Source organism: Rhipicephalus sanguineus, chromosome 1 (assembly GCF_013339695.2).
Source record: "Rhipicephalus sanguineus isolate Rsan-2018 chromosome 1, BIME_Rsan_1.4, whole genome shotgun sequence".
NCBI classification, from domain to species: domain Eukaryota; kingdom Metazoa; phylum Arthropoda; class Arachnida; order Ixodida; family Ixodidae; genus Rhipicephalus; species Rhipicephalus sanguineus.
The window spans coordinates 214,499,378-214,522,167 of record NC_051176.1 but is presented as its reverse complement, the minus strand read 5'-3'; the positions used below and the strand labels follow the sequence as shown (position 1 = coordinate 214,522,167).

At 43.4% G+C, this 22,790-nt stretch overlaps 1 protein-coding gene across 2 annotated transcripts in view; it reads right to left on the bottom strand.

Moving 5' to 3' along the window:
- Nucleotides 1–22,790, bottom strand: part of LOC119407308 (zinc finger protein 341) — a 58,975-nt gene that overhangs the window by 4,993 nt on the left and 31,192 nt on the right. For both annotated transcript variants that reach the window (XM_037674230.2, XM_037674222.2), the window contains exons 7-11: nt 19,208–19,372; nt 13,887–13,997; nt 13,648–13,764; nt 10,412–10,653; nt 1,503–1,719 (exon numbers count right to left, since the gene is read on the bottom strand). In XM_037674230.2, coding sequence (XP_037530158.1) covers nt 1,503–1,719; nt 10,412–10,653; nt 13,648–13,764; nt 13,887–13,997; nt 19,208–19,372 — 852 coding nt within the window. The remainder of the gene's footprint in view (nt 1–1,502; nt 1,720–10,411; nt 10,654–13,647; nt 13,765–13,886; nt 13,998–19,207; nt 19,373–22,790) is intronic.

Here is a 22,790-nt window from a genome sequence, read left to right as displayed (position 1 = left end):
GAATTGCTTTTTCTGTAGCGGCAGAAACCTTAAGGTAGTTAAGTACATCATTTAAGACAGTAATTAAGAAAGTTACATTAATTAACTTTTTAATTAGTGGAGTTAGGCGATTGTGTCGAATGGGAGAATTGAAGTTCTTCATGCGAGGAACCCATCCGAGTTTTGAGATTTCGAAAAATCGTCCTCTAGTAATTGTTGCGGCGTAATGAAATTCAACCAAATGCAACGGCTTTCAACAGCGAAAGCCCTCGAATTCGGTTGAATTTCATTACTTCGTAATTATTACTAGAGGCCGCTTTTTCGAAATCTCAATGTTCGGATGGGTTTCTGGCACGAAGAACTTGAATTCCACAATTTGACACAGTCACCTAACTCCACTAATTAAAAAGTTAATTCAACTTTCTTAATTACTGTCTCAATTGACGTCTCTAACCATCTTAAGATGCCTAGCGCTGCAGAAAAAGTCATTCACTCATTTTGGACATCTCAGAAGAATATGGCAGTTGCGTTCTTCCATCTTTCTGTTTAGGTTTCGCCATTGAATTTGGTTGAACTTCATTACTTCGTAATTATTACTAGATGCAACTTTTTCGAAATCTCACAGCTGGATTGGGTTTCTGGCATGAAGAACTTTAATTCTCCCATTTGACACAACCACGTAACTCCACTAATTAAAAAGTTAATTAATTTAACTTTTTTAATTACAATCCCAAATAATTTTTTTAATCATCTTAGAATCCCTGCCACTACAGAAAAACCAATTCTGAAGGCAGCAATCAAATATCGCATTTTCCTGATTTTTTGAGAAAGTTGGACACATTTCTTGAAACACCCTGTATATAGGGGTTGGTTATATTCTGCGCATTTCTCTGTCACCCGATTAACAGTGTGAATATGTTACACAGTTGAGTAGCCTCTACGAAATCCTGCTTTGTCCTTTGGTAGATTTAATTCTAAGGTGGCCCTAATTTTATTAGCTATTACCTTTGTAAAGAGCTTTTACACAATGGACAGTAAACAATGTAGACAATGACATTGTAAACATACCTTATGCACCGGACGTGGGTGCTACTCAAGACTGCATAAAGGCTTCACTTTTGTGACTCTTTGATAAACATTTTGCAACATGGTCACTACTAACAGAGTGCTGTCCCCTTTACACAACTCCACAATGCACTCATCAGCCTGTAACGCGAAGTGCCACAAATCGGGATGACAGGTTCAGCAAACACATGCTTTGCACAGCTGCTGGCCAGCTTGAAGATGCAGTTTAGATGCTGCATAGAGAACTTTTCATTTAAAGCATACGGGGCTTTTCACATGCACTGCAGTTTCAATGCATGGGCATCACTGCACTTTCAATGCATGGGCACTTTGTCACATCCATTGGAATAAGATGCTGCTGCCTGGGAGCTAATCCCAGAATGAACTCATCAACACAAAGCCATATGCGCCGAGCAACCATGGTGAGTTCTCTCGGTTAGATAACACAAGCTGCTTACCTTAAGGTAATGGTCAGTCTTGAAACCTTTGTGGCACACTGAGCAGACATGGGGTGTTGATGCCCGATGAACAATTAAATGACGCCGAAGATAGCGCTCACAAGGGAACACTTTTCGGCATATTGGGCACGGGTAGTTGTGACTGCAGGTGGCTTGATGATGAGCTAATGCCTCTGGCGTAGCATATCGATTGAGACAGTGAGGGCACTGGTGAGGCCTGCAAGTCCAATGTCAAGTTGCTTTGAAAATGCCTCAATTTCACAGTGCTCAAATTACTTTGCACAATAAAATAAATATAGCTCTAAGGGAAAACTAGTGAACATGTTTAAGGCAGAAGAATGAAAAAAAAAAAAAAAAAAGAGACACGAGCCAGTGGCACCAACGAATACTACAACATACTACATTTATTTGACTACTTAAAGCATTACAGGATGTTTTAAAGCCTGCCAACACATGCCATTACTGTATATGGAGCGACAGGATTCAGTCATTACTGCCTGTCACCATGGCAGCCTTGCAGGAAAGAATTTCAGAAACAGTCCAGCGCTTGAGTGAAAATGCCTCTTTAGCAACCTTTTTGCTGCTGCCACTGCCTGCATCATTCCAGATGAATGTGGTGATAAAGAAAATTATGTTCAAAAGCGTCAAGCATCAGTGTTCTGTAAAAACAGTGCTGCATACAGATCCAGAAAACGGTGGAAGACAAAGGTGCAACAGCACCTCTGTTGTTCACTCTTCTGTGGTCCCACATTAAGTGCTATTTTTTCAGAAGAATCATGAGGGGGATTCCACGTAAGATCGAACAAACGATGGCTGGTCGACCTCTTAAATTTAAAGTGAAGCAATACTTAAATCTTAAATTTATTTCAAAATTTTATATATTATTGTTTGATGAGTGCAAAGAAGGGATCCGCAATTTGTTTTGTCGCCCAAAATTTTTTCGAAGCACAGGGAATCAATAATGACGAAGGGGTGGAGTGGAGCGCTCATCTGCTTTGCTGTTTTAGCCAAGTTTCATTATGAATTGCATAGAATATATTAAAGTTAGGTAGCTGAAATTTATTTTACTAAATATATGCATGTTTTTGCTTCTGCTCAGGTATTTTTAGTTTTTATGTGTAGTGTAGATCTTTTTGTAAAAAAACCTCAAAATTTGCCCAGCAAACGTTCTTTTCTTTATTTCGAAGGTCTTTGTCTCAAAAAAGCCTCGTGGCAGAGCGACAAAAATTTCGTATTACCTTCTTCGCATACTTATCTACCAAACTACCAAATCTTATATTCATATAACTTTTCAGTAAAGAGATACGATCGAGCTAAGTTCAAGAAAACACCAAACAGCAGAAATTTCTGATGACAATTAAAAAAAACAACATTTTTGATATTTCTTAAACTTTGTCCACTTATTCTCCTCCACATCAGCTTTCACAATCATTGAAAACATATTGCATAATTTCGTTGCACTAATAGTTATGGCCCCTCCAATGAGACCCTTAGGCAAGGATTGGCAATTGTTGTAGATCCGACTTCTTGCCCAGCAAGTGTCTAAAATGCAGGCGGAACTGGATTTCTTCTTTTTAAAAGGCCAGCAGTACCGAAAAAGGTGTCGGCAGCACTGACGACATTAACTTTGAAATTATTTGGTCACTGCAGCGGACACGAGCGCGAGGCTACCGAGCAGGCGCGCGCGCATTCGAGATGCTCGTTGTAAGAGACGGCACAGTGAGAGCTCATTTTCGCGTCCTAAGACCGATTGAGTTCGAAACAGCAACACCTCTCGGGTGACTTGAACGCACGTGTACTGGAGCTTTGCTATTCTATCAGCCCTCTGTTCGCATTGCAGCTAGGCATTGATAACACGGCGGAGATGGAAGCAAGATGAAAACTCTGTAAGGCAGCTATGAGCGCTCGCTTCACACACGCTGCTGCCAGAGAAACTGCGCTACGCCAGATGCGATCAGTGGAAAGCATGAACGTGGTGTTCCAGCAGCAAAGCAAAATATCCATTTCCGTCCTGAATTTTTTCGTAGGGTAGAAGAAAATTTTTCAGTGGTCTTTTCTAGCTAAGAGGCTATTGAAAAGCATGCAAAAAAATAAAGGAGACTGTAGGTACAATGGTTTTCACGGGAGAATCATGTCCAGTATGCTGGACACTAGGATTCATTTGTTCCACATATGCGTACACACATTCTGCCTTCTTCCTTGAAAAAATGTTGTTGTTGTTCCTGTCAGAAAGTTAATCGTCTTTTAAAACACAAAAATGGTTTGCTTTGACTTGAGAAAAAGAAGAAAAAATTCTACTGTTAACTGTCACGCATACCGTTCAGCACCACGAAGGGGTAAAAAGCTAGGAGGGAACGCGCTGAGCGTCCACAAGCCAACATCCTCCAACGCCGCTGCCTCCTTGTGCTCCAGGCTCTTGGTAGAATTCGCAGCATGCTCCTCGTTCAATCTTTATGGCTAGGTTTCAAGATTGTCACGTGACGTCCTTCCTAGTTTCTTTTCTCTCCTCCATGTTTAGCACAATGCGAGCCAATTGCATCCTGGTGTCCAGTGCACTGGACATGAATACAATCTCGCATTGCGAGCAAACTTCCGATTACAAAAGCTACCTTTTTGCAACATTGTTTCAAGAGGGTGTAAATCAGCTCGCATGATTTAAGTTATTTGAATTGCGTGAAGATAACTCCTCAAATAATTTTGTATGCTTGAGCACACCATGCGTGCGTGTTTCCTCTTGATTGACGCCATTACTCTGATGCGCCCCCATAAGAAAATGGGGCTGAAGGAGGAACTACATTCAAAAAGGTATTTCTCGCCTCTTACACAAGCTGTCAGAGTGGTTTTGGCTTCGATTGTGGCTTTGCTTGCTTTTCTGCTCCGTTTTTTTGTTATGTCCAGTACACTGGTCGCGGAGTCGGAAAGGGATATGGAATGTCCAAGGAAAGAAAAGCAAAACTATTGGTAACCGGATGCACTTGCCTATCTTAGATGATGGCAGCAGACCGCCTGAACTGGCCGCGCGTTCGGTCTGCTGTTCACAATTCATTCGACACCGATAGGGCTTCCGCTTTGCTCTTACTCTACTCCTCCTGTGCGTCTCATGGCGAGAAAGTATAGCTCTGAATGAGTGTATTGTGGAGACTACCTTTCGAAGCACAAGAGGCTTATTGCAAGGAAGCCGAAATTTCGCAGACTTACCGACATAGACATCAATGCTTTGAAGGAACGTTTAACGCCCGAAAGATCAGTGACTCTCAGTGAGACGAACTACTTGTGCTACGCGTGCTTTTGCTGCCACTGCAATGAAAGATCTCCACGGAATGCGCAGTTCAGCGACGACATTCTTATGCCCCCTGAAGAAGATATCGACGTCATTGACCAGATCGCTGTGACCACCGACGTGTACTCTTTGAAACCTTGTGGCACTGTTAGAAGTTGGTACAGGCCTGCCTACATCAAGAGAAAACAAACCGAGGTGCAGAAGGTGGCAGAAGGTGGTAGCTGAAAATGTTCGCTGCAAGATATGGCGGGCGTAAAGTTAAGGTGATGCATCAGGAAATTCAGCCGAAGGAAAGTGCTGGTTCTGCGCGCATTGGACTGAAAGCTTTCGGCAAGTTCATGCAGCAACGACGGCACCCCGGGAACACTGTCAACTCTTCACTCTCCAGCCATTCACACTGGCGAAAAATTAGATTAAGAAGCTTATTTCTTAAAGGGACTCTAAAGAGCAAAACGATTTTTCTCATATTAGTAAAGTACTCTTTCACGATACCAAAAACACCACGCTTGCTGCGAGAAGACGCTTAGTAAGCGAGAAAACATGCAAAAACAAAATGTGGGTGGCGACGCCACCTTGAAGTTTCCGCACCATTCGCCGTGATGTCACATGTTATGACGGGGCCTACTCGGGACTATGTAGTTCCTAATCGGTAAAAATGAAGTACATTGTCCTCCGAGGGGGCCATAGACTTAACATACCAACTTTGGGGTAATTTTGCTGAGCCAATGGTGCCAATACCATAAATACACTTTGAAATCCGTGACGTCACGCGGGGAAATTTCGGTGTGAAATTTAAAAATGAAACTTTTAACTTGATTTTCTCTATTCATAAACCTATGAACCTATGATGGCGAAATTAATGAAATGAGAGTTCTCAGAGCACAATTTATCAATCTAAACCGATTCATTGTTTCTCTTTGGTGTCTCTAAGCATGGAAGCATCAGATCTTGAGACCTGCATGGACTGGTCCTCTGAGCCTTGCATGAGGGCCTCATTGCAGAGACTGTAACTATAAGTGCAACAAAATTATGCAATATGTTTTTAATGACTGTGAAAGCTGATGTGGAGGAGAATAAGTGGACAAAGTTTAAGAAATATCAAAAATGTTTTTTTTTTTAATTGTTGTCAGAAATTTCTATTGTTCGGTGTTTTCTTGAACATAGCCCGATCGTATCTCTTTATTGAAAAGTTATATAAATATAAAATTCGGCAGTTTGGTAGATAAGTATGGGAAGAACATAATACGAAATTTTTTTCGCTCTGCCACAAGGCTTTTTTGAGATAAAGACCTTCAAGATAAAGAAAATGTTTGCTGGGCAAATTTTGAGGTTTTTTTACAAAAAGATCTACACTACACATAAAAACTAAAAATACCTGAGCAGAAGCAAAAACATGCATATATTTAGTAAAATAAATTTCAGCTACCTAACTTTAATATATTCTATGCAATTCATAATGAAACTTGGCTAAAACAGCAAAGCAGATGAGCGCTCCACTCCACCCCTTCGTCATTATTGATTCCCTGTGCTTCGAAAAAATTTTTGGAGGCAAAACAAATTGTGGATCTTTTCTGTGCACTCATCAGGCAATAGTATATAAAATTTTGAAATAAATTGAAGAGGTCGACCAGCCATCGTTTGTTCGATTTTATGTGGAATCACCCATGACATCTTCCTACAGCAGTACGCCACCATTTCGGCCTTATGTGTGCAAAATGCCAAAGGTAAGGAAGCAGCATTCGTAAACTCTTTTTGGAAGCAACATCACTGGAACATCATATGTAAACGCCACCTCGATTCCGTCATGTGCCCTTCCTGCTTTTCTATTTTTCTACTACAATGGAAGCAAAGTGTGTTGTCACATGCTTGTCACAAGGCGTTAGTGTGATCATCACTGAAATCTCTTGAGCAAAGGACACAAGAGTGAAGATTTGGGCCAGCGGCCATATTAGTGCTGTGAGCACACCCGAGCCTAGTACACACTGAATAACAAAACTGAACCAGTGGTGTGCCTTATTCATTTAGTATGTAGTCAGTGGATATGGTTCGTGCAAGTGGTAAATATACTACATTCCAATGCAGTCACATTGTCAATTTTCCTAGACTACATACAAAATAGCACTAGAGGTTAAGAGGGTATTAGATAATTGGGTGTTATTGTAACTCACTGCAATATCTAATAGACATGTGAATCGCATATCTCTACCATTTATAACGACATTAGAAATTACATACTGTTACTTAATATTAGGATGAAGACACAGCCAAGAAAATGCAAAGTTATTTATTAGGCATAGAAGCCTTCATAATATTTATTTTTTTTTCAAGACAGCTGAAACTCATTAGTTGGTGCCAGGCAAGATTTGGGTGAAAGGTGTACATGAAAAGGCACAGTGGACAGAAAATGGGCACATGCTTTGTATCTCCAAACTTAAAATTTGTACTACAGATTCTGCAGAAGATATACAAAATTAAATTTTGTTTGCAATAGGTGACACAAGGTTCTTCACTTCTGCACAGAGATACAACCTCTTTCCAAATAGGCTGTCATTCCAAAGACTGGGCAGGCATCACTCACATTTTGACATATTCGACAGATCTGCTTTATTGAACAAACATGACAAAAGGCACGGTGCTTCTCTACTTAAAGGGACATTAAAGGCAAATGTTAAGTCGTCATTGATTGCTGAAATAGCGTTCCAGAAACGTCGTAGTGCTTGTTTCGTGCCGAGGAAATGCTTATTTTGAAAGAAAATGACATTTTAGTGGTCTGCACAGCCTTAGCGCACTTCGAATTGCCCGCATGGAAAGGGCCTCCTGACGTACAGTTTGCCTTGCCCAACATTGACCGCCTTTACTGGCCGGCAGCCAACACTGCGGTTTCTGCTCTGAAGGGCACATTACAAGTTCCGGTTATCAAAGTTGCGGATGATGGCATGATCCTCCGCACGAAAGTGCAGCGAGCACACATGCAGATTTCTTGTGTTGTTTAGCACAATGTCGCAGAGGCACGGCACTCGTTCACTTCGGTGTAGGGGTTTGTTTGCGGCACCCATTGGAAAGTCACGTCGGTTTCTTTGCTGCAGCTGCTGTTGCTCAAGTGGCGCACACCATTCAGGCACCCGGCAACATAACAGGGACGCGGCATTTAGTCGAACTTTCTGTTGGAACGACTTTCATGAGCGTGCAAAGCACACGCAACAGTATGCAATAACGAAACTACCACTGAGACGCCACCGCGCGAGCGGATAGGAGCCCGGCAAAAATGAACTTTTATACCATCCGTGCCGTTCCTCTTGGTAACACCAAGTTCTTTTTTCCATGAATGAAACAGAAACGCACAAGCAACATTGTATTACGTCTTGTAATGTACGGAATGTTATTTTTTTGTTACAAGTAGTTTGAGTACTAGTGATTAATTGTACTCTGGACTCTTGACATTATAGGGCTCATTGCACAATGTCCCGCTGGTGGTGCATATCGTGTTCTACATTCACCTTAATTTCTTGATTAGCAGAGCACCGCTGTTGATAATACTGACGTTTTAGGCGTACTCAAACATTCACCTTTCACTCTGACAGAAATTGTTATTTGCCTTTAGTGTCCCTTTAATGAAATGCTGCCATATACAAATTTTAGAGACATTTACATGTTGCCTGCAATCTAGAATTATCTTGAATGCCAGTATCAAGTCACATTGTATATTCAGCAAGCCCTTGCATGTTACACTTGAATATTAAGCTACATAAACCTGCACAGTGGCCACAGAGATTCACAAAAACAAACAAGCAAACTAGCGAACACTCCAGAGCTTGAACATACCGCTGAATTAAACCAGCAAACAGCACACTGTAACACTGAAGAAGACTACAGCACAAAGGAGCATTGAAAGAATCTGCTGTAATAACTTCAAGAATGAAACTACAGTTTTACAACACCAAAGTGCAGCTTGGTTTAGCGAGGTTTAACCCTTTACTGCCGGTTGTCGCGAATTCAGGACATACCGAAAGACGCCGATTAAGTAGCACACGAAACGCGTTGATGCCTTCACCGGCGGCTGTCACATATTTGCGGCGAACGTAGCTTTCAGCACGAGACATCTAGCGCCATCGCATGTAAGGTATTGCAAGCTGGAACCCAGTGTTGTGTATCAGTTGCCGGAGAGCGCGAAGCACGTGCAACAGCTCTCACTACTTCGTTGTTTTCTGCCCGAGGGACGTAAGTTGCATCTCTTATAAAATTTTTTCGATGTGCACGCATACAACAGGCTGCACACGATAGATCACGTTGTTTTGAAGTACATTATTTCCTGCGCGATCCTCACTTCTGTGGTATGTCGCGAATTCGCGACATCCGGCACTTGAGTCAGTCAGTGATGACTGCCAGTATGACAAGTTCAAGATGGACTTCAGCTCATTTTATGGGAAAAAAGGCTTCGCATGCGCTTGCCACCTGAAGATAAAAGTGCCGACAGCTGTCTCAATGACAGCGAAGACGACGATGTCGATCCCGATCTTCATGTACAAGCACGAGTGTCTTCATCGAGCAGTGAAGATGAAGACGAAGATGTGGTAGACCAGCCAAGCTAGTGCCTTTCTAAAACATGCAGTGCGGTGGAAAAAAAAAGACTGTCAAGAACAGCGGGAAACGCCACACTGGAAAACCGCTCATCCTCAATGTGACGCTGTCCGAGCTCCTATTGAATATTTCAAGAAATTTTTTATGACACCTTCACGGAACACATTGTTCAGCAGAGCAATCTGTTTGCGACGCAGAAAAATCCGAACAAAGGACTGGCTCTGTCTCGTGGAGAGCTATATCTATTTCTCGATGCCGTCACCTTCGTGTCATTCTGTCGGCTAAGAAGTTGTCTATACTGGGCGGGGGAGTCTAGGGCACACATGGTGGCCGACACGATGTCACGTGATTGGTAGGAGGCAATAAAGTCAAACTTGCATTTAACAACAATGACGACGCCAAGTTACGTCGCCCTGAAGAGACCCGCTTCATTGATGCGGCGATGCCATACTTGCGTTGCATTGAACATATTGAGCTACTATTGGCTCAAGTGCCGGTTGTCGCGAATTCGCGACATACCTAAAAGTATGCGTTAAAGTTGCATTTTGGATAATACAACTGCTGATTTGTGTTAAGGCTGCTATTTAAAGCTGAAAAATGAAAAACAAATTTTTTTGTTCGGCGCTTTCATAATTCAGGCATTAAAGGGTTAACTGTGTGCCCTAAATAACAGAATGCATAAGGTCTGCAAAAGCATGCAACTACTACAGCTACTACAACTAATCCTGAGTTTAGAACATGTTTGTATGTCCAAAGGGTGTTCTCTAAAAAGACAGGGCGTGCAAACATGGACACAAGAAAGAAGTCACGACACCACAAATGCTGTTTGTGGTGTCGTGACTTCTTTCTTGTGTCCATGTTTGCACGCCCTGTCTTTTTAGAATGAATACTTACCAACTAGCTCAGCTCTCTGTTATTCTAAGCTCCAAAGGGTAGTTCTGCAGGTAATATTATTGTATTCCCTTTCCCAACATTCTACCGGCAATGGCAAATAATGAAAAGAAGTGCAGACAATAAAACTTTCATGTTATCACTGCAAAGATTGACTTGCCTGTTGTTGGCCTTGGCTGTGGTTGTGCTCGGACCAATGGTGACACTGATGCTATGACTGTCACTGGTCACACAAAGTGAATGTGTAAGCTGGTGGACATTGAGTTCATACAAGGAGGCCAGAGTGCGGGGACAGTGGCCACAACGATACATCATGTTGCTCTCATGGCTCTTGGCATGACTCAAGAAGGAATCTAGCTCTGTGAATGTCTCTCCACACTTTCCCACTATGCACTTGAAAACCTGAAATAGAATGAAGACACTATCATAAACACAATCACAATAACAGGAACAGGGCTGCTATTTTGCAGCAATGCTTTCTCCTCGATTCTATGCTAGCCTTTTCCACTGATAATGGCCAACTGATTCTGTTGATAGCGCAGGCAGATTGTCACTCTGACCCCTAACAAAGCAGGAAAAGCGTAGAAAGCCATGAGCATCAGAAATGTCTGCCACAATGTAGTGACCCGGTACCTTTATAAGCATCAATGAGCCTAAACAAAACAGACAGTTGACACATCCTCACAAAACAAAATTCACCTTATGCCTGTTGATATAAGCTCAGTATGATGAACAAAAGAAAAAGGTTATTTGATAAAATGTGAAGTTTGCCTAATAACGTCATGCTTAGCATGCCACTTAACAAATATACAGTTAAAGCAACTTCATACCTACTTATATTTTCCTAGCATACTTTCCATTTTGCAGTCTGCTCCCCCTATATTATGTAATGCTCCACTTGGGCATTTAAACCACAACTCTGGCCATTTTCTACTGTGTCAAGGTAACAGCAATTTTTATGTTCTTAAAAGGGCCCTGCAACACTTAATCAGCACAGTCAGAAAACGCTGCCGATCGGCAGTCAAGGCTCCTGAGACCAGGCGAGCTAAACATTATAGCACGGCATGCAGCCTGGAATTTGCAATTAATTCTCAAAGTCAGCTCTTCTCTCTCCTTTTTCTTGTATAACAAGAAAATAAAAGATACAACTACTACAACTACAACAACAAATGACGCTATATACGCAAATTGCTGCGCCATATACCCAAGTCCATGGCCGTTGGCTGATTTGAACATCTTGAGCGGCATAGTCACCGTGGCCGCCGTGGGATGCCGCCACGTGCCCGCGTGCAATCACACTGAAAGTAAGCCATGCATTCGAAGAAAAAATGAAGAGAAAGTGCTCAAGGTCATGACACGCTGACGAAGGGACGCATCTTCTTGCCCCCTTGTCATCCCCCTCCCTGTGCAGCTTTCAGCGCGCTCGCTGGTACAAAAGGAGAGGCAAATCCCTGTAACTCCGCTCGTACTTGAAGGATTCTAAAAGGGTTTTGTAGCAGTCATTTCGTGAGGTAAGAAGCTCTTTTAATGAAGCCATGAGACGATTACTTGGAAAAAGTGTTGCAGGGCCCCTTTAAGACAGTGTCTGATAGTAAAAATGCTCAGCAAATTTTAAAATGTTAATAGGCAATAAAACACAAAAAACAAACCAAAAGCTAACTGAGCAGTACTCTTTCGTGCGATGTATTAAGATGTACAAGCCGGGAAAGCAGGCAATGCATGCCAGTCTGGCCAGAGCAGAGAACAAAAATGGCGAAGACGAAAAGCTAGCAGATGCTGCTGATTTGTGGATGCTCCGTATCACATAACCACACCTTTGAAGCTGCAAAACTGCGACAGCTGTGATACTGACAAATTCAACAGCCATTGATTGCCATTTGCACTTGACCCACTGCCACTTGAGTCAGTTGCCAACTGTTCCAGTAAGTGAGCACAGCACATTCCGCTGCAAAGCAAAGACCGAAGGTAGCCCTAACCGCTGATTTCATTCTCCCACAACAGTGCTGGTGACAGACCAAAGCAATAACCGGTGCACTCGTTTAGGCTGGCATGTACCACAACCACTCGTCATACGCTTGATATAGAATTCAAGCTGCGCTTTAGTGATATCAAATATTATTAAAACATAGCAAAACAAGCACATTTTGCTCACATAAGCACCACCGAATCTAATCCGAGTTGCTCCGGTACGAGCAACAGGACATAGAAAACAGCAAGTGGGTAAACGGTAATAGTATCCGTTGTTAAACCTGCTTATTTTTACACCTGCGTATTGTTCAAGGTAATAAAAAAAGTTTATTTGCAAAAAATATGAGCGTTCCTCAAGCCTGTTTTGCACAAAAAAATGACGAATGTATGCAGGGAAATGTAGCCAGTGAGTTTCACTGAGAACCACTGATCTAAAAAAATCACCGGAGTTGGCCTTTTAAGAGTCCAATAAATGATGGTAATTATAATGATGACGAACAGTGTCTCAAGCTATCATAGGTCGGCGAACTCACTCATGAGTAGACTCACTCAGACTCAGATTGAGCCGTGAGTCTGAGTGAGTCTGTACGAGCAGTATATATTGGCAAGCTTGAGTCCGAGTGAGTCCAGTTGCAAAAAGTTTTAGTGAGCCTGAGTCTGAGTGAGTCCGGTTGAGAAAAGTTTTGGCAAGTCTAAGTGAGCTCCGCTTTTTTTGCCGACCTATACCCCCATCTACTCATCTTGAGCATTACTATCAGCTTTATGTCTGCTCACGTCTATACCCATGTCTACTCACATATATTTCACTAGACTAGTGTTCATACACCAGCTCAATATTTATTGACCAGAGGCGTGAGTTACAGAAAGGGAGGGAGGGTGTCTTGTCTTGCCTCCGCAACCTCTTTCACAGGAAGATCTCGATAAAGATATTTCATGTGAGTCATGTCTTTCAATAAAAATGTCCTTACTGGATTGCAACCACTGATAACTCGTATTTGAAGGTACGAGATCCAAAGGCTAACATAGAGCACCGATTATGTGAGATACTGGCTTCAAAAAGCATTGGCACCATGATCGAAAAAGCTAACTATACGTCAACGCACTGATGAGTAGACTCACTCAGACTCATTTAGACTCCAAGTCTGAGTGAGTACGGGTGAGTAATATTTTTGTTAGCTTGAGTCCGAGTGAGTCCGGCTGAGAAAAATTTTCGCGGGTCTAATCCGAGTGAGTCCGCTTGGGAAACATTTTGGCGAGTCCGAGTTTGAGAGAGCCTAAGCGCAAAATACATTTCGTGAGCAAGTCTGAGTGAGCTCCACTTCTTTTGTCAACCTATGCAAACTATACCTAGCGTAACGTCACTAGGATATACAACACCTAAAGCACTAATTGCTGCATATTCTGGATGCAACGATAGAAGATACATACCTTTTCTTGCTTATGGAATGTCAGATGACTCTTGAGTTCGAAGTAAGTCTTCCCCACAAAGGAACAGAATGGGCAGCTATAGCTGTTCACCAGGGCTACGTCATCAGTGGTAACCACCTGAAAAGGGAGTTTACATAAGAAAAAAATGGGCATGAACAAGAAGAAGAATGCATCATGTATAGTGGGAACTGCACTAAAAGGAAACGGAAGAAATCGGTAAAGTGCCCTGGCTTCCAGACCTTCTTGATTCCTGCGTTGTCATCCTTGCCGTTAGGGTCATCCACAGATGACTGTGAGCCATCTGAAAGAAGCTGTGATGGCAGTGTACACGACAAGCCATTGGGCCAAACCTGTTCCAAAGGAACAGAAACAGGTTGATTAACGACATAAATTCAACAAAAGTTCACAAAGGGCAGACGGATTCACCAAAAGGAGTTGCCATCCACATTCAGTACCACAATGCTTAAAGCCACATTTTGTCTTCAAACGAACCACAGTTAATTTAACAGTGCAAAGTTTCACCAGAGTCATTCAATTCTCTTTATGGTCACGAAACTGCGCCGTCACGCTATGGGCGAGCTTCATACGCTGCTCTAAAATGCCGCAACGCGCCACCGCTGCGCCAAAAAGGCGATCGATCGTCTGCGCCGTCCGCGTATTGAAATACTCGCGCAGTGCGAAACAAGCTGCTGGATATGATACGTTTAAGTTATCGAAAACGTTGTCTCAGGACTAGGATGCCTAACAGATGTTGCGTGCGCCGGGGTGCCGTTCCGGCTACAAGGAAACCAGAAAAGGTGTTGTTGTTTTCTTTACCATTAGACAAGCAGCAGCGCAAGAAAGGGAAGCGGGCCATACCGCGGCAGGAAAGTAGCGATTTTAACTTTGAGTCGAAGTATACACGTGTATGTGCGAACCATTTCGACGCCTTGGACATTGTCACTGCGTATGACTTTAACATCAACGGCGACTCCGTGTCCCTGAAACGCGACAAACCAACGCTGAAGGCTGACGCCGCTCCAAAGATTTTTGAAGGACTTCCTTCGTATCTCAGAAAGCACAAACCTCGATCTCGCTCATCGACAATGCTACCACCATGCAAACGACCACATGAGTAGTCCTGTGAAGAGCTGCGAGCATCGCCGACGACCTCTTTATACCGCATTGTAGCCACACGAATGGACGTGTAACAGCTCGTTTTTTGCCTATGTTTACAACTGGCACCGCTGGCTCTTTGCTGCGAATGCATGGTGTTTATTTTGACGGAAATGTTAAATAGCAGTGCCTACCGTAGTGTCGTAGTGTTGAGACGAAAGGAGCTTGCGAGGCCGCAGCGGCCTCATTTTGATGGGGTTGACACGCAACACCACCAGTGCGCTGAGAATTAGGTACATCTAAAAGGATCCTAGGTGGCGAAAAACATTCATGAGTCCCCCGCTATGGCGTTCGTAATTATAACTTGGTATTCTTTTGTTAATCCCCGAATGTTCTTATTTTTCGGCTGATACCACCGCGAGCTGCATGTCTTTGTTAGACACAATATTAATGAGAACTAACAGACAGTAATGCCAACGAAAGTATAGAAAATGTTATTTGTAATAATTGGGATATAAATGTGAAGAAAGTAAAGTGGATGAAAAGATAAGGTGGTGGTAGAAACATTTATTGCCAGTGTGTGAACGTGGGGGCCAAGCCCCCTACATGGCACGTGGGTGCTCCCTCAATGTGAGGGGGCACCCTTACAAAGCGAAGGAAAGTCCCTGAAGCGCAATCCTCTTCATCGCGCAGGAGATGATCCGGCGCTGATCGAAAGCAGAAGTGCTGGTCATGATGGACTCCCAGTAAGACACCGCCACAGCCGGTGATGGGGGATGAGGGAAGGTGGGGCATGTGAGGAGGATGTGTAGGAAATCTCCTGGTTTGCCGCAAAGTTTGCATGAAGAGAAGAATTGGTCTGGGTATCGGGCGTTTAGTAATATGGGGTATGGAGCAGTTTGAGTTTGTAGGTGTCGCCAATGTGCGGCCTGTGCTATGGTTAGGGATGGGGCTGGGGGGGTGTATACTCTTCGTTGGTCCCGATAGTACGAGAGAATATCTCGAAAGGAGAGCAGGCGCTCCTCGGCCGGTGGAGGGGGCTCCATTTCTCCTGCCCGGAATGTGAGACCTCGGGCTAGGGAATGAGCCTCCTCGTTGCCAGGGAGGCCGGCATGTGCTGGCGTCCAGACGAGTGTTATGGAACGCTGGGGCTGCCAGAAGCGTAGTAGGCGAGCAGCGGTGCGGGAAATGGAGCCATTGGCATAGTTCAGGATAGCTGATTTTGAGTCGCTTATGATTGTGGAGGCAGATGTAGAAACAAATGCAAGCGCGATGGCTGCCTCTTCTGCCTCTGTGGAGGAATTGGTGATGATTGAGCACGACGTTAGAAGCTTTGCCTGACTGTCGGCTACCGCCAGGGCCATACGGGATCCTGACGCGTATTCCGCTGCGTCCACGTAGACCACGTCATGGTCCTCGCTATACTGTTTCTCGAGGGCCCGAGCCTTTGCCGTTCTGCGTTTCTCGTCTCGCACAGGGTGCATATTCTTCGGGATTGGGGGCACGTGGAGGTGAGAGCGGAGGTTAGAAGAAAGAGGGACCCCCTCGGGTGAGTGTGTAATTGGGGTTAAGTTTAATTGGGACAACAGAGTGCGCCCAGCCACTGAATTAGACAGACGAGATCTTTGTGCCGTAAAGGTGGCTTCCGCGAGTTCCTCAAATGTGTTATGTACACCTAGTTTGAGGAGTCGGGCATTGGATGTGCTGGGTGGAAGTCGTAGAGCCGTTTTCGTGCAACTTCGTATTAGCGCGTTAACCCGGTCTCTCTCCTTCTGTCGGAGGGGTAGGTAAGGGAGGGCATATGTGGTGCGGCTTATGATGTAAGCCTGGGTGAGGCGTAGCGTGTTTCGCTCGCGTAGGCCAGCCCGACGGTTCGCGATGCGGCGAATCAGTCGAGTGGTCTGCTGAGCGTGTGTTTGGAGAGTCCTTATGACTTCTCCGTGTGCGCCATGCGAGTAGAGAACTAGCCCTAGCACACGAATTTTAGAGACTAGTGGGATGGGATGGTCACCTAGCGTGAGAGAGATGGGGGGAATGACTGAATTACATTGCTTCGGGCGGTAGAGAAAGAGCTCTGATTTGGAAGGGGAACAGGTAAGGCCACGCTCCCGTACATATGTATCAATGGTGGTCAGTGCCAGTTGTAGGTTTTCTTCGATTTCGGTGTCACTGCCATGGTTTGCCCAGACAGTGATATCGTCGGCGTAGAAGCTAAAATGGATGTTGGGGATCTGAGCCCGCTGTTGCGGCAGATGAAGAAGCGCAATGTTAAAAAGAAGAGGGGAAAGAACTGCTCCCTGGGGTGTACCTCGTGCGCCAAGCGTGATGCCCGGAAGGCTGTAGTCGCCAAAGGTAAGTGTGGCTGTGCGGTGGCTGAGGAAGTCTCGGACGTAGTTGTACGTCTTTGCACCGACTCCCAGAGTTACAAGGTTCTGTAGGATAGCTGAGTGTATAACGTTGTCAAATGCCTTAGTGAGGTCTACACCTAAGATAGCTCTGGTGTCACAGGTTTTAGAGTCGAGAATATGATGTTTTAGTTGTAGGAAAACGTCCTGTGTGGAAAGACCCGGACGAAATCCAAACATGCAAGTGGGCATGAGATTCTTGCCTTCTAGGTACTGGCAAAGCCTGGTTTGGAGTACATGCTCCATAAGTTTGCCGACAGATGAGGTGAGGGATATGGGCCTGAGGTTAGAGGTAAGCAGAGGTTTCCCAGGTTTGGGTATAAAGATGACCTTGGCGTCTTTCCATTGAGGTGGGAGGGTGCCCTTTTGCCAGCACTCATTAAAGTAATCAGTAAGGACGGCAATGGATTGGGCATCGAGATTGCGGAGTGCTTTGTTGTGCACCCCGTCTGGACCAGGGGCTGAACAAGTGTTTAGTTTCTGTAGTTCGGCTTGAACTTCTGCTACTGTAATGGGTTGCCGCCGGCAGGGACCGAACCTGCGACCTTCGAATAACGCGTCCGATGCTGTTTTTTTTTCCTCCCGGGTGCTCATTTTAAAACAGAAAACGCATTCAGGAATGTATTTATGCATGCCGAGTGCTAAAAGTAAAAGTGTGAAAGCAACGCGACTGTTGCGGAAGTTTAGAAAGCTAAAACACCGAGGCTGTCTCATACACAACCCCAGCGATAGCAGCGTTCGCATCGCCTCTCAAGCACAGCTGCGCTTCTGGCGGCGGCCGATGGCTCCATATGAAACTGACGCGGCAGTTTCGTGACCATAAGAAGCATTCAATGACTTTGGTTTCACTAATGAATGTTCCCACAGTTCACATTCTGGTAGCTGTACCACATACAGGGCGTTTCAAGAAATGTGTTTGAAAATCGCCAAGAATAAGGGGGAGAGAGAAACAACTTTAGCAAATAAGACCCCAAATGAAATAATTGTCTGCTGCCTTTGGAATAACTTTTTCTGTAGCAGCAGACATCTTAAGATGACTACAGACATCAATTATGGCAGTAATTAAAGAAGTTCAATTAACTTTTTCATTATTGCCATTTCGAAAAGAAGTGGCATCTGGTAACTATTGCGGAGTAATGAAATTCGACCAAATTCACTGGCAAAACCGAAACCAAAGCACCGATGAGTGCAACTAGCAGATGACCAGAATGACATCACTGTTCAAAACAACAATTTCAGTGGCGTTAGTTCTTTTGGATTCGTTAATGTATGTGCAACATGCGTGCTATAATTGCAAGCACAGCCAGCACACCCACAAAGCACGTCTATAGATGGTTGATATAAAAATGGTAGCTCAATAATAATAATAATAATAATAATAATAATAATAATAATAATAATAATAATAATAATAATAATAATATGTGGGGTTTAATGTCCCAAAACCATGATATGATTATGAGGGATGCCGTAGTGGAGGGCTCCGGAAATTTTGACCACCTGTGGTTCTTTAATGTGCACCTAAATCTAAGTATACGGGCCTCAAACATTTTTGCCTCCATCGAAAATGCAGCCGCCGCAACCGGGATAATGGTAGCACATTTTGGATGTTTTGGAAGAGTATGGTGGTTGCACTCTTCTGTGTTTCAGTTTTGGTTTTACAGGTGAAATTGGTTAGATTTCATCACTATGCTAAAATGACTAGCATCAGCTTTTCGGAAATCTCAAAGTGGTAATGGGCTCTTCAGAGGAAGGGCTCCAATCCTCCCATTTCAGCCGACTGCCTGTCTCAACTAATTAAAAAGTCAAATTCCTGATTGACGTCTCTAGTCATGCTAAGATGCCTGCCACCACAGAAAAAGTAATTATGAAGGCAACTAGCAAATATTGCATTTCCCTTATTTTTTTAGGATTTTCGGACATTTCTTGAAACAACCTGAATATTTGCCAAAAAGTTCATAACCTAGTTGCAAACAGCATTTTGACTTTTTGCATATACTGTGCAACAAAGTGAAAAAACGCATGTTCCACTGACAACAAGAGCAAAACATTTTCTTTACCTTGTGCGTTTGCATGTGCTTTTTCACATTAGACTTTTGGGCAAAGCCACGACCACAGATGACACATTGAAATGGTTTTTCTCCTGTGTGCGAGCGAATGTGCTGCTGAAGGTCAAAGTTTTTACAGAAGGCCTTGCTGCAGAATGGGCACTTCTGAGTCTTCACCTACAACAAACAAATTGGGCAAAAATATTCAATGTTTGTTTACTACACTGACACACAGTAATCTGCATTATTCTGCAAACAAAACGTGAAGAAACATGTCCATTTGAACCACTGAATCTATCATCAAATAATAAATAGCAAACAAAAAAATGAGAAACCTTAGATTATTATAAAAAACGATTATTTTATCAATTGATAACCATCTATATCTATTGCTTATATATAATGATTATTGTCAATTCACCGATTTTTTGCTCTGTTTGCCAGCAAGTCACGGAGTGTAGCACGACTTGACCATGAAGTCGTGGAGTGTAGCGTGACTTGACCTAGTGCGACTCTGCCAGCAGAGTCGCACTAGGTCAAGTCACGCTATACTCTGCGCCGAAGACTTTTCGGAGTGTAGCTTGACCTAGCGCTCCGGAGTGCCACGCAGTGGCTTATCCATGTTGCTTTTCACCACAGAAGTCATCACAGAGATATGCAACTACACAAATAAGTATGCGTGGATGCGTATTTTCGAAAAGCCAACGCACAATGAGAGGGACGGATCCTGGAGGGAGGTCACTGAGGAGGAGATGCGCATGTTCATCAGACTTCTAGTGTACACGGGAATTGTCCAAGTCCCCCGCCTGCATTGCTATTGGAGTAAACGACACGTATTTCCAGGCCTTCTTCCCCCGTCAGTGATGCCACGGAAAAGGTTCAAGGCATTGCTTGCCTTCTCGAGTGTCTCTGATCTCGACAAGATGACCGTCGCATCCCACGGGAACGTTCACTGTGTGTCTACTGCAACGCATGAACGATTCATCCGCGCTATTTTTTCAACCATGTTGGAACCCTTCCGTAGATGAGAAAATGGTGAAATGTAAAGGTCAGTCTGGTATTTAGCAGTACATGAGGGACAGAGTGGTCATATTGGGACACAAGTTATGGGTTTTGTCAGATTTGGAAACGGGGTACACTGTTCATTTTAACAAATACACGGGAAGGCACCTCAGTGTGCCCAGCACCAACTAAAAAAAGTTGAAAAATACCAGAACTGCAAACTATGCTATGAAGAAAGGAAAGCTGAGCAAAAAGAAGAAATGTTTTCTTCGAAACATGTGCAGCCAACTGTTTCACCATGTCGAGAAACTGCTTCGCGCGGTGGCATGATAAGCACTAGTGCTTATATTTTTGTATGTATGTTAGAGCAGTGCGAATAGTAAAATTTTGGGTGCGAAGCGAATTCGAATATTTCTAAAATTTTTTTTCGAATACTTCAAAGCGGAATTGAAGAAAAAAAAGTTAGAGAGGATTCCTAAGCATATTCTTATGAGATAGCAACATGAAAGTGTTTCTTTTCGCTAGGTTGATGAAGCACCGGCGGGGTGGTGTTTCATAGTTGTCTTATCAAGAATGAGGCAACGCAGATGCCGAATTGTATTTATGTACATGATTTGGTGCAACCAAAGTGTTGCCGACAGCACTTTACACGTGATAGGCAAAGATGCCATTTCCTCAGCCTCTCCTCATTTAACTTCTGTGGAAGCCCAACTTATGTGGCGGACAAGGGTGTGCTCCCTTAAAGTCCGGAGTTCCAAATCTGCCTCGTAGACTATGATATACAAGAAAATGTGAAATTTTGGATGCTAAACAGCTTCGGCTTCCGATTTTTCAGACTTCCTGCCCAAATTTCAGGTCCAAAACAGCATTAATTGAGCCCCCACCTCTGCCACGTCTTTCATCTCCATGTTGGAACCAGTGCTTCTTTGAGTTAAAGAGGTGGTGCCACCAAATTTGTGGCTTGCGCGTTCTTTGCTGTAAGCGTTTCCTATAGCTCCAGGAAGCATGTCTCACGCACCAAGATTCATGTATGCTCGCTAAATAATTTAATATCGCTTTTTGATGTGGACAAATTTCGGTTTCGGTTTCTGGGCGCCGAGGTTGGGCAGTGACGTAGAAGTGTAGGGGGCTTGGTCACGTGACCACACAAGGCTGTGATGCACTTAGCCAGGAAGCGATCGAAACTCGGCGAGTGATGTAGCAACCGATGCTTTGCCGGTATTATAGTGAACTGGAATATATTCTAGTTCACTACAGCCGGTACGCACGTTGCGGAGTGGCGGAGGTCCGGAGGTCACTCACGTCACTACAGCAGATCTGGTGTGACATCACTACAACTTTTGTTGCCATTCCTACAGAGCTACGTCAGTGTTGGCGCGCTAGCGATGGGTTTCGATCGGGAGAATGGGTATTTAGGTACACTTTGGAAGTGAATTAAAATATATTCTAAACGTCTGCTGTGTCCGACCCTTCGTGTGGAATGTCCTTGCATACAGAGGAAACCCACAGCAGGTTTGTTATAGCCTCGAAATTTAATGGGACCATCCCTTTAATACATTTGCGACCGTAGCAGAGCTTGAAAAGCAGCTTTGCCGCAATACCGGGGTGTAATGAGGTGAAGCATACTGAAAATCTAGGGACCACTTCCAATCGGACATTGACTGTGTCTTGGCAAAGTTCGACCGTAACGGAGCTTGAAAGGCAGCTTTGCCGCAATACGAGAGTGTAATGAGGTGAGGCATATTGAAAATCTGAAGGGGTCACTTTCAATCTGACGTTGACTGTATTTGTTTTTGGAAAGTTCGAATAGTTCAAACAGTAAAATTCCAGTGCGAATCGAATCGAATAGCAAACACTATTCGAAAAATATTCGAAATTTTGAATATTCGCACACCCCTAATGTATGTAAATAACTTTTGTACTTACAGAGATTAGATTTGCAGTGTTATTCTATAAGGGCTTTGTGTTCAAAACATATATTTCGATTTTTTTCTTTATGTTTACCCTGTGCAGAGTAGTATTGATGTTCTTATAATTTTTTCTTTTTATTACTCTTTTCTTTTTTATAATTTTTTTTATAACATTCTATATACATCAGTTGCTTGAAATCAAAACTGTTGGAAAGACCAATTCTTCCTCTATCATTTGATACCCTATACTTTAGCAGCACTAAATTTCTGTGGCAGGAAAAAAAATATTTAGTAGACTACACAAAAACAACTAATTTTTCTGCGGACACGAAAGTGTTAAACCATAAAAAGTTGCCATAAATGCAGCATGGAAATAATAAAAAGTATTTCCCTGTTTAGATTAGTGATATGTAAATTTACTGTTATTCTCTGCTCACACTAATATATTACATTTTTAAAGAATACACAGATAAAAATTAGCTCTCAATTCTCACAAGAGGCACTATTAACAACAAAACATGCTGATTTAAACATATTGTGCTTAGTACCAATACTTGTTAAGCAGTACCTTGCTTGCTCACTATGTAACGTGTATCAGCTCCACAAGTAAAATCCCTTTCATGTTACCAGTAAGCTCACAGCACAGTTTAGGATGCAAGAGTGGCCAAAATTTGTAGGCCATA